The sequence below is a fragment of the Lepidochelys kempii genome, chromosome 4 (genome assembly GCF_965140265.1).
Source record: "Lepidochelys kempii isolate rLepKem1 chromosome 4, rLepKem1.hap2, whole genome shotgun sequence".
NCBI lineage: Eukaryota > Metazoa > Chordata > Testudines > Cheloniidae > Lepidochelys > Lepidochelys kempii.
This window is the reverse complement of record NC_133259.1, coordinates 74,305,736-74,317,438: the sequence shown is the minus strand read 5'-3', so window position 1 is coordinate 74,317,438 and position 11,703 is coordinate 74,305,736. Positions and strand designations below refer to the sequence as shown.

The window sequence follows — 11,703 nt, the reverse complement described above, 5'->3', positions numbered from 1 at the left end:
ATTTTGAAGTTATTTATATAACAACATGGCTTTGATTATACATAGACTGTACAGAATGTTCAGCTAAGGAGCAGTAACTTTTATTGCTTAGATTTAAAGTTATGACTACAAACTGCATTACTATGTGCAGAGATAGTCAGTTTATAGGCAATCAAACCAAATTGCCCACACACCAATGCTTGTGCAAAGCTTATTACACCACTAGAAAGAAGCTACATTAAAGAGAAAGCTTCCACCCCCATTGTGGGACAACTGAACCCAAGGCCAAAGACCCAGCTCTGGGGAAAGATGGGTGTCAGAGTCTGCACTGCTGCCCTCCTCTAGGGATTCCTGCTCAAGAACAACTTTAAAGATCTGTGGTGGTCCCATGAGTGGAGACTACCCAAGGACTTTGCTGAACAAGCAGTTCCCTTGAGCATGCTAGCCAGTGCTGCCTATTCGTGGGTTGCACCAGCTGGCTCCAGTCCTTTAGTACAGCAAGGATTCAGGTGCCTTTAGTCCTCTGACCCTCACCACACACTGGGAATTTCCACTGCCAGAGGCGTTCTGAAGCTTCAGAAAGAGGAAAACTAGGACTGAATTTCAGAGTAACAGCCGTGTTAGTCTGTATTCGCAAAAGGAAAAGGAGTACTTGTGGCACCTTAGAGACTAACCAATTTATTTGAGCATGAGCTTTCGTGAGCTACAGCTCCGATGAAGTGAGCTGTAGCTCACGAAAGCTTATGCTCAAATAAATTGGTTAGTCTCTAAGGTGCCACAAGTACTCCTTTTCTTTTTAGGACTGAATTGAATCTAAAGAGAATGACGTAATTCAAAGCATGATCCTGCAAGCCCTGAAATGCAGAACTCACATCAAGGGCTTGCAGGATCAGGACCTTACTGATCATCACTGAGGTGATTTTAAACAAGTACAAGTTTCCAAAACAAAACATAAATAAATAAATTTAAAAAATTCTCAGATATTATAGACCAAGTTATCAGTCTAAATATCTTACATGCCACTTCTGCAAAATAATTTTCTTTCTCATTGAATTAAAAGGCTCATTCTTTAGAGAGGAATAATGGATAAATCTACATTCAGAGTCCAGGACTAGCACAGATGCATAGTGCAGTTTCTCCTTGGGCATGATTTACTTCACACCATCCTGATCCAAAGCCCACTGAAGTCAGTGGAAAGACTCCCAGTGACTTCAAAGGATTTTACATTAGGTCTTAAATGACTAGGCTCAGGACCCTAACTTGGATCAGGCAAGGCAACACTAAATACTGAGCCAGCCAAAAAAATGACCCTTTTAAATCAGAGAGCGTGAAGAAGGAAAGAGAGTGCATTAAGCACACAAGCAGTAAAATGATGCGGTACGTTTAAATACTTCCTTTCTATAAAATACACATAAGATATAATGGGGAAAAAAAGAAGTACAGACTGAACATCAGACTGCACCTTTAACTTTGCTGTTGCAACTGTTATTTTACAGCATCTCAGGTGTTTTCCCCTGTGTAATAGGTATGTGTCTCAAAGTGGCAAAGAAGGAAGAGAAACATGAAAGAATGTAATGTTTTGGGGGCATTAAAACATAAAGGGACAGATACTGTGAAACAAGAAGTGATTTTCAGTGTCTTGATTTTTGGATGCCTAACTTAAGGTGCCTTTTAAAAGGTCTTTTTTTTTTTCCTTTCAGAAGTTGGGTGCTCAGCACTTTCTGAAAATCAGGCTCCTATGATGCATCTCAAGATGGGTCTCTGAGAAAGGAGGCACTCAAAATCACTCATGACTTATGAAAATCTTGGCTAACATTCAGATTTTTTTTTAAAATCCTCTGCATAGACACAAAGAAAAAGAGTGATTGCAAGGGGCGGGGAGGAGGAGGAGAGAAGTGAGGCTTACAACAACACTTTCACCTTTTGGAACAACTGCAGAAAAACACCCCAAGGTTCTTTTGATTTGCAGAGCTCAGGAATTGTGCTGTCTGTTTTTCGTTGAGACTTACATTATATACAAACTAAATGAAACCTGCTAGTGAGAAATAAAGATCTTGTGTGTTAGAACAAAAGCAAAACAGCACTATTTGTCTTTTTTATCTCTTGGAAATACCTCTTAATTTATAAAATATGTGAGTCTATTTAGAGACAGAGTGCAATTTAATTTTGAATCTAAACGAAAACACAGTGACTAGCTGAGACTTAAATACAAGGAAAAATCAAAATCACAAAAGAAAATTTGACCACATAAGATTCTTAGTTCTATAAGTTCCACAACAACAATCATAAAACCAAGTTATAATAATGAGCTACTGACTTTACTGCTACTGTTGTAGATAAACTTCCTCAAATCCCACCCTTTCAGCTCGTTTCCTTATTGCAGTTCCCAAATGACATTTCCTATCATTGAGGCATCCTGCTTCTGAAATGTGCATATGTTTCCACAACTGTTTTCTATCTCCATTCATTCAGATGGAACATGTGGACATATCAGGTATGTCTAGACACAGTAAGGGAATGTGCTTGACAGATGTACCTGGTATATTAAAACACCAAGATGGTTGACATTTGGATTTTTGCGGCACCTTAGAGACTAACCAATTTATTTGAGCATAAGCTTTCGTGAGCTACAGCTAGCTCACGAAAGCTTATGCTCAAATAAATTGGTTAGTCTCTATGGTGCCACAAGTACTACTTTTCTTTTTGCGAATACAGACTAACACGGCTGTTACTCTGAAACCTGTCATTTGGATTTTTTTTTTACACTTCTTAAAATAATACATTGAGAAAATTGCTTGAGATGGGTCCATATAAGATTCTGTTTGTTTGCTAATCATAGTTAGTATTGCAGCTACAGAGTAGTGGTGGGCAGACTGAAAAATGGCCATGTATGCCTTCACTTATATCTTATTATACATTGTATGAAACTCACTTCTGTATGGAAGGCCAGTACAAGGCCTATGTGCTATTAAGTCCCACTGAAGTCCTTAAAATAAGTCGGTTACTGGCCTTGCACTGGTCCACTCCATAGGAGTGATATTCATCCTTACTTACTATGCACATATCTTAATAATGATACTGTATAACATTCTTTTGCTTGATTTGAGGGTGAGGGGAGGGGTAAATACTTTTAAGTACTCAAATAGAAAAAAAAAAGGGGGGGGGGGTTCTACAGCAGATTTGATGCCAGGGAAAATTAGGGTTATTCTGTTTACTAGACATCAATATCTGTTGCCAGGTTTGGGCAAAAAGCCCATAGCCAAGATTCACGTTTGACTTTCTTGACCAGTTCAAAGTAAACCAAATATTGATCAATTACTCTGAAATCTCTGGATACTTGGCTGTAATGCACCCTTCTCAGATGATTAGATGAAAAGATTTCCTTGGGTTTGCTGAAAATGTAACTTTGTAATGGTTTTTGGTTATTTTATTCATGCTATAGCATGATATATGATGTACATAATACTGTACATAATTGTTAGCTAAAAAGGATAGTATTTTAAGATTTTATTAATTTAGCTCTTTAAAAGTTTGTGTGCTAACTTACAAGTAACAGAAAATGGTCTCTAGTTCAGCTGAAAAAAATACAGCGTGAATTGAAAAAAGGTCTTAAGAAAGAACGGTTCAGGAACCAGTCCAAATCACCAGTGGCATATCTGATTATCTGCATAAAGAGGATACAAAGCATCTACAATTGGGGATGAGAAGATGTGCAAGATTTAGAACTGCTGGACTCTGCAAGTTTCAGGAATTTTGGCCTCTATCTTGCAGAGAGTTAAGTAGTGATTAACTTTACATTCTGGAGTCATCCCATTTAACTCAATTGTACTACTCATATGCATTAACTTAAGCACAAGTGTATGTGTTTGGAGGATTGGGGTCCTGATTGCAAAGTCAAAGTACAGACAGAATGAGACTGTAAAAGGAGCTGGGAAAATTCTGAAGCTGGGAATTTAGAATAATATGGGTTGTGTTGTGTCCTGTTTTAGTTTTAGGGAATTAAAAGTTGGTCCTTGCCTGACACTCAGAGATTGGAATAGCTGGATCTAAATACATGTCAACCAGGTAGATTTATAGTAACTATGGAAGGCCTGGTCTGTTCCCACATAAGTTATCATGATTTGGAACTCTGGAATTTTTAACTGTGTAAATTTCAGTTCTTCCCAATTATTAAAGCTCACATTTAAGGTACAGCATTTGGGGGGAGGGGTGGCATTTGCTTTTATTAACAAAGGACACTGGAACACTACTAGAAAATCCTTTACCTAAAGATGGATTATATTTACATAAACATATTCGCACACAGAGACCAATGACTGTAATTAGAAATCATGTTGATTTTAAAAAATCCTACTTATAAAGTAGGAAATGTTACTATTTAAAAAACTTTCTTTCTACAATAGGCTGCCATTATGATGAAGGGTCCTGTGATGTTTAAATTCAAACCAGTAACACTATTTTCATGGTTTGTACAGTGCTGCATTCCCAGAGTACACTTTTTTTTTTTTTGCCTCAGTCCTGTAGTTGGACTGCACAGGCGCAAAGGTCCATTTGCTTAGATCCCAGTGCACAACTGAAAACTTTGTAAAGTAACAGCTGAAGAACATTACATAATTATTCCCATTTTTCTTTCATTCAACTCCCACCATAGTTCCCAGTCTGCTGCTATGTTGGTTTCTGTGAAGAAACTAAAGATTTACCAGAAAGACGAGGTGGGAAAGTTAATATCTTTTATTGGACCAACTTCCGTTGGTGGAAAGAGACAAGGTTCAAGCAACACAGGCTGCTTCTTCAAGATCAAAATAAAAACTCTCTGTTGCTCAAAAGTTTGTCTCTTTCACCAACAGAAGTTGGTTAAATAAAAGATATTACCTAACCCATCTTGTCTCTCTGATAACCTGTTACCAACAGGGTTACACTGCTACAGACTTATTAGTACTTTATAGATAGGGCTTCTGATTTTAGGTTTTAACTGATGAACATCAATAAAACACCCCCCCCCCTCCAAAAAAATGAAATTAGTGTTTATCCAACAGTTACTGGAAAAACACTGGAAATGGTTGCTTCTAAGGGCTTGTCCACACAAAGCAGTAATGCGGCGAATGGGGGTGTGATTTCTAAAGTGCGCTAACATGTTGCACATTAATTGGTCAGTGCGAACTAAAGGTCCCTAGTGTGCTTTACTATAGTGCTGTTTGAAACAAACTTGAAAGTGCACTATGGAACATTACAAAGAGATTACTAATTACAGTATGCACTAGTGTATGTTGTATACATTACTCATTACAGTATATACTGTAAAGAGAGCCAAGAAACCCCCAATTTTTGGACATTCACACAAAAGTCAAATTGCTAAAAAATAACCCTGAAAAATGACATTAATAAACTCTGAAAACAGAAGCCCTACTTATCTGAAAAATGTTTTAATCACCTGCAGTTCTGCTTCTACACTATATTTTTTTCTGTATTTCTTTTCCGTTATTTGTTTTAATCTTTATGAAAACTATCTGGCTCTTTGTATCTTAAAATTGTGTAGTTCTTTGTGGCTTCAAAATAATTTCCACAGCATACAGTTGTGATGCTACCGATGATTAAACAGAGGAATAAAACAGATGTACAGAAACTCTTAGGGCCTGATACTGCCACCCTTACTTATGCTGAATAGTTTGTAGTTCTTGAGTAATCATAATGGAATTACTGAAGAAGTAAAGTAACATAACAGTATGGTGGCAGAATCCGGCCCATAGTCACCAAGTTTCCCTCCCCCAAACACAAATACCCTTATGGGGGGTGGGGGGAAAGGAATAAATACAAAACATTTAATACATAAGAAAATTCCTTTAAATGATTTTCAAAAGTTTTCATATGTCAGTAGCTCTTCAATAACATTGATGATATCAAAGGAAAAGAAGTATGTAGGGAATAAAACCCCTTCCTTTCACACACCCAAGACTTAAGCAAAATATGTATCACCTTACTTTCATTAGAAATGTGTGGTTTTTAAAAAGGCTTTATTTTTTAACCACAGCTTCCGTGAAATACGGTACCAATACCCTTCCGATTGAAGGCAGCTTCAAGTCGAGGATTGCTCCAATTCTATTTGAAGAAGCACAGCACCGAAGTAAGGTATTGGTGACGGTCTCTTCTCAAGCTGGCAAAAATCTTGCTTGGGCCACCGGTTAAAAAAAACAAAAACAAAACAACGGCGCCCCAAATCCTCCTCATTTTACTTAGGCAAAAAAGCCCAGTGACTCCTTTCCAATAATCGACCTGAAGTCAATGGAAATTTTGCCTAAGGCCTTCGGGATTTGTCCATTTGTGATGTAAGCAACTCTAAGCACGGACATCACCGCTGAAGGCTGAATAAAATACAATACATACACTTCCTAAGGGTTTCATCCTGCAGCCAGTGGTAATTTGGCCTATGAAGAAAGGGAGTGCAGGGCTGGGGCTACAGTAGTGTGGGTTGTTTAATAGGTGCTTGCAAAGCGCGTTGAGATCCTGGCACGGGGCTTAGTCCCTGGCATCACTTTGAGACCTAGCACCAACTGCCCCCTTGCAGTCAGCTGGCTCTGCAGCCTCCTTGCACCTTTCGGGGCTGCAAAGCGGAGGCGAGTAAGAAAGGTGCGACGCCGCCAGCCGCGGGAGGCAGGTCCCGGCTCGAGGGACAGGCCGGCGCAGCGTGTGGCCCCATCTCGCCGGCTGGCCCGGAGCAGGCGCGCGCCTCCCGTCTCACATTTCCTCAGCCCCGGGAAAAGCGTTGCACGGCGAGTGGCTGCTTGTGGGAAGCGCAGGAGCGGGAGGAGGCAGCCCGAGGGGGGGGGGGGGGGGCTCACACCCTTTCCTCCCCGCCCTCCCGCCGCCAGCCAGTCGCTCAGCCTCAGAGGCACAGGCAGAGGGCGCCTGAGCCATGTCCGCCCCCTGCGGCCGCTGCTGCCGCTCAGCTCCACGCGTTGAGGAGGCTCCAGCACCCGGGGCCCCGCAGCCGCTGACAGGCGTCCTGCGAGCCAAGGCAGGAGAGTGAGTTGAGCGGCTCGCTCTCCCCCGCGCCGGCTTCGCCTAGTCCATGGGGCTGCGCCGCGTGTGTGCAGGCAGGGGGCTGCAGCAGAAGGAGGAAGCCCCATTGGTGTGAGCAGCTGCGCTCTCCCTCTCCTCCCTGCCCTGCCTCACCTCCCTGCTCCTGAGCGAGCCCGGCTCGGATGTCCGGTTTCCTGGTGGCTTTTCACCTGGCAAACTCCAGCTAACTTCGGTGAGCAATTGCACAGCGGCCGGGCGCGTTGGGAGCTCCCTTGCTGGGAGCTGGTGCTGCTGCATCTTCTCCATCCCAGGGATTCTGCCGCCTTGGATCTTGGGGGGAGGCAACCAACAAAGCCAAGGAGCCTCACGATTCCCCGTACACTCCTCAAGCTCCCCCCGCCCCGCCACGCACCCACCCTGCCATCCTTGCACAATGCACTTGCTGGGATTATTCTCTCTGGTTTGCTATCTGGCTGCTGCTGCTCTGCTGCTGGGACCCAGGGAGCCGGCCACCGCCGCTGCCTATGAATCCGGGCAGGGCTACTACGAGGAGGAGCCCGATTTGGGGGAAGCAAAGGTAGGTGCAACTTCCATGCCCTTGCCGCAGACGGGACACCCCTTTCTCCGGCATGTGACTCCTGGATCACTTTGTTTGCAAGTCCTTTCGCGGGAGGGGAAAATATTTGAGGGAAATCTTCTAATGTTGTGGTTCTTCAGAAGGCTTTTTGGAGGGCGGGGGAGGGGTTTGAAATGCACAAGTTGGTGGATTGTTGCAGGTGATACAAATCTGTTTAAAATAAATGGAGACACCTGATATGCAGAATTAAAGCCAGAGGCTCAGCTCATGTAATAAGTGAATATAGCCATCACCCTTGTTGTTGTTGTTATATATGGGTTGTACAGTGTCCTCAGTGCTGTACAACAGAGAAGTAGCCCCACTTCTTGCCCCCAAGGAGTTGACAGTCTAGTTCAGTCCCTAACAAACCAAAATCTTCTGTTATGCAATTGGCTTGGTGTTGGCAGTGAGGTGGATCACTGATATATTTGAGGTTTCTTTGTCAAGGGCAAAGCTGCAGGGTGCCATGTGGGTTTGTGTCCTTGGAGTGGATGCGTGTGGATTCCTGAAACTTTCCGATTTGGATCTGAAGAAGTTTTTTGGATGCATTTCGAGAAGCTGGTGTGTTTGGGAATGATATGGCATGGGAGGCAAATACATAGGAATAATAACAAAAACTGATATTGATTCTATCTTCTGGAGGTCTGTTTTGGAGTTTCTGAAATCCCTAATGATTTACTGAAGGACAACGTGGTTTGCAGAGGGTGTAACTTGACCCTTGAATATGAAAGTGCTGCCCAGACTTACAGTTAAGATTTCAGAGAAATTCTTAGTTTCTACAGGCAGAAGATTCTTAAATTTGTATTCATTTGTATTAGTATCTTCAGATCCTTAATTTAGACTGTAAGTACCTTGGAACTAGCATTATGTCTTCTATGCCTTGTGCAGCTAGCTCCCAGCACTCTGTCAATGCAGAAAAAGAACATATAGTATATGATTGTGTAAGCATATGACATTGCTATGAAGGCTTCAATGTCTAAACTCTTTACTAAATAACCTTTAAGTAGTGCAGTGTTAAAGTTGTGACAAACATATCAATAGCAATAATTACACTATATCTTTAATTCATTCCAATGTGGAAAACTAGACCAAAATGTATTAGTTAACATTACAGAATATATACCTTCACTTTGAAGTTTGCTGTTATTTTTGATCTGTTTGACACAATTAGCTTTATTGAACATATACTCTAATACTGTTTATACAGGTTTAATAGAAGGTCCTATTAGGCTTATAAAACATGTTACAGCATTGACATAGAAAAACCATGGTTATGTATATTTGGTTTATAATGCATATTAGTTACACTAATAATATGTTCAAGCTGTAGACTACATGTATTGCGTGCATTCTTTGTTTTGCATTTCTAAATACATACTAAAATTCGGAATGAAAGAAGTTACTGTGCATACTGTACCACTTTAACAAAGTCTGGACATTTTTATAATCCCTTGGAATTTAGAAATTTATTTTTCTTTAATTTTAAACCCTAAAAATTAGTCAAACTGTATTACGAGCTAAATGCTTGTCAAATATTTTTAAATCCAAGTAATATGAATACAAAACCAATCAACTGGTTTTGATCGCTAACACTATTTCTAAAACTTTTAAATATTTGATACAGGGGAAATGAAATCCTTCCTAGTTAAACTGTATAAACAAGTTATTAGCTCAGAGTGGACTTGATGACTGAGTTATAAACCCATGAAAGTACTTTTTCATAGTTATATTGAAAATGCTGAAATAAGCATGGTGGTTTCTAAAAGTGCTGGAACAACATACGTCTGGTAGAACAGTAAAGAAATGCTCCTGAAAGTTGAATATTGCTGTATGTATACATGCCCATGTTATAGATGATCCATTCTATTTCTTACAAGTTTTAAAGTGATGTTAAAATCTTAAATAGTCACCATTGTGCTGCAGTTTGCAAAAGTACCAGGGTTTAGTGGAAAACTTGGAGCAATGAGGAAACTGAAGGAAGAAAGAATCAGAAATGGGAAGCCAATAGGAAAGCAGGTGTCAGGTGGATCATATTAACAGACAAGATTTTTGTATCTGACTAGAGGTGAGAGGTATAGGGATAGATAGATGCTGTGTTTGTGCCTGGATCTTTAGGGCTTAATCTGGCAAGCTTTAGGCACCTTAGAAGTTCTTACTCCTGAGTAATCCTGTTCATTTCAGTACTACTCCGGTGAGGAAAGTCTGCAGGATTGGGTCCCCATTAACTGTTTATCCTTGTGAGATGAGAGAAGGTTTCAGTGAATTTCTGCAGGAATTAAAAAAGATTAGATAAGTAAACTGTACATAATTATTTCAAGAAAAATATGATGTCATCATATAAGTTATTTACTTGAACTTTCTCAACTCATGGAAAATGAGTGTCTCTTGTCTTCATAGGTAATACTTAGTCCTGCCATGAGTGAAGGGTACTGGACTAGATGACCTCTCAAGATCCCTTCCAGTCCTACGATTCTATGATTTGTATGGGTTAACTGAAATTATTTTAACTTTACATTACATATCCTTTACTGGTACATAGGAAGTTGAGATGAGCTACACTGTCTTTTTCAAAACCTTCTACTATGATAGTTTTGTTCCCGTTGGTATAGAAGTGTACTGTTTTCAATATAGATGACTCAGTGAAAGTTGAAACTTGTCCTAGACATTTGCAGTTAACTGAATGTCAGTTATAGATAAGTAATAGTTATTTTTCATATATTGCTGCCTCAAGCACATGTGGTGCAGCAAGTGGACGCTGATAAGCTAGAGCCATAGTGTCCAATCTTTTCAGCCTGAGGGGACAGTACTTTTGAGACAGATTCTCTTAGCAGCACATAAATAACAGAATCAACCTGCACATCCCCTGCTACGGATTTCCCCCCGAAGGCGTGGAGCTAGTGTAACTAGCCTCTGCGCTTCCCTCTCCACAGCTCTGGCATAGGGGGAGTGACTGAGGCATGTTACGCTTCAAATAAACTACAGCTGACTCACCGTCCTTTGGGAACCAATGCCAGCTGGGATAAGCTAGAACAGCCACTAGACTGCTCTAGTGGCAGAAAATCAGGGAACTGTAACCGGTGGTTGGTTCCCAACTTCTCCACTTTCCCTCTTTTGTGGGGCTGTGCAAGGAAGGCACACCTTTCTTTGCTAAGTGCTCCCTTAGCTTAAGGCAGAACAAGTTTTGCTCCTGTCCTGCTCCTCCTGGGGCTTCTATGGTTCTTTAGAGAAGCAGACAGTGGAGCAGCCTATGGTCTACTCCTCACTCCCCTGTGATCCAGCAGGCCGTCAACAGGGGAGCTGCTGAGCAGTGGTAGTAAGAAAGGGACAGTTGTTGCTCAGAGCACTTTCAGATTACATCAGAATTGATCCTGAAAATGTCAAAAAAAGTGGTGGGAGGCTGCTGGGAAGGTAGAACCCCTTACAGTTTCCAAGCTGATTCCAGTACTTCAGATTAAAATCACAGGCTGTGGCTCAGGAAACATATTTTCAGTTAATCAAATAATTTTCTTTCTAACACAGTTGCACTCGTGGACCACAATTTAGGGTCTTGATTCAACAGTGGCCCTAGCCTAGAGGTAACACACCATGGAGCTAAAGAGAGTTTAAAAAAAGAGATATAAAAAGAAAAGTCTCTTGGTGAAAAATATGAGCTAAAACTGTAGAGAAAGAGGGATTGATAGAACTGAACTCTAAGAGTATGTCTACACTGGTGGAGTTACATTGCTGGCAATTATATCACTGCTCAGCGAGCGCTGAAGGGAAACCGCTGTTGTGTATTCACACTGTCAGCTGCCTGCGCAATAGCATATTCACACTTGTGGTACTTGCATCGGTATTCAGAGCGGTGCACTCTGGGCAACTATCCCACAGAGCATCTCTTCCTTTTCTGCCGCTAAGAGTTGTGGGAAGGCGGAGGGGGTTGTGGGAGATCTTGGGTCCAGTTCAAATGATGTGATGCATTGCTTTGCATCCCAGCAATCCCTGTGTTTCCATCCGCAATTGGCACCATGTTTCAATGGTTTGTGTACTGCACTCTCTGCCTCTTCGGTCTGCAGGAATGGATCCCACACTGTTGCTCTCACTAACACGTC

At 41.3% G+C, this 11,703-nt stretch overlaps 1 protein-coding gene across 6 annotated transcripts in view; it reads left to right on the top strand.

Moving 5' to 3' along the window:
- The first annotated feature begins 6,840 nt into the window (after positions 1-6,840).
- The window catches only part of VEGFC (vascular endothelial growth factor C), a 206,610-nt gene continuing 201,747 nt past the window's right edge, over positions 6,841-11,703 (top strand). For 4 of the 6 annotated variants that reach the window (XR_012158640.1, XR_012158639.1, XM_073341688.1 and 1 more), the window contains exon 1: positions 6,841-7,573. Coding sequence is in view for 3 of the 6 variants with exons in the window: in XM_073341688.1 (XP_073197789.1) it covers positions 7,430-7,573 (144 nt within the window). In the remaining 3 variants the exon portion in view is untranslated. The remainder of the gene's footprint in view (positions 7,574-11,703) is intronic. The other 2 variants (XM_073341691.1, XM_073341686.1) reach the window with 2 other exon arrangements.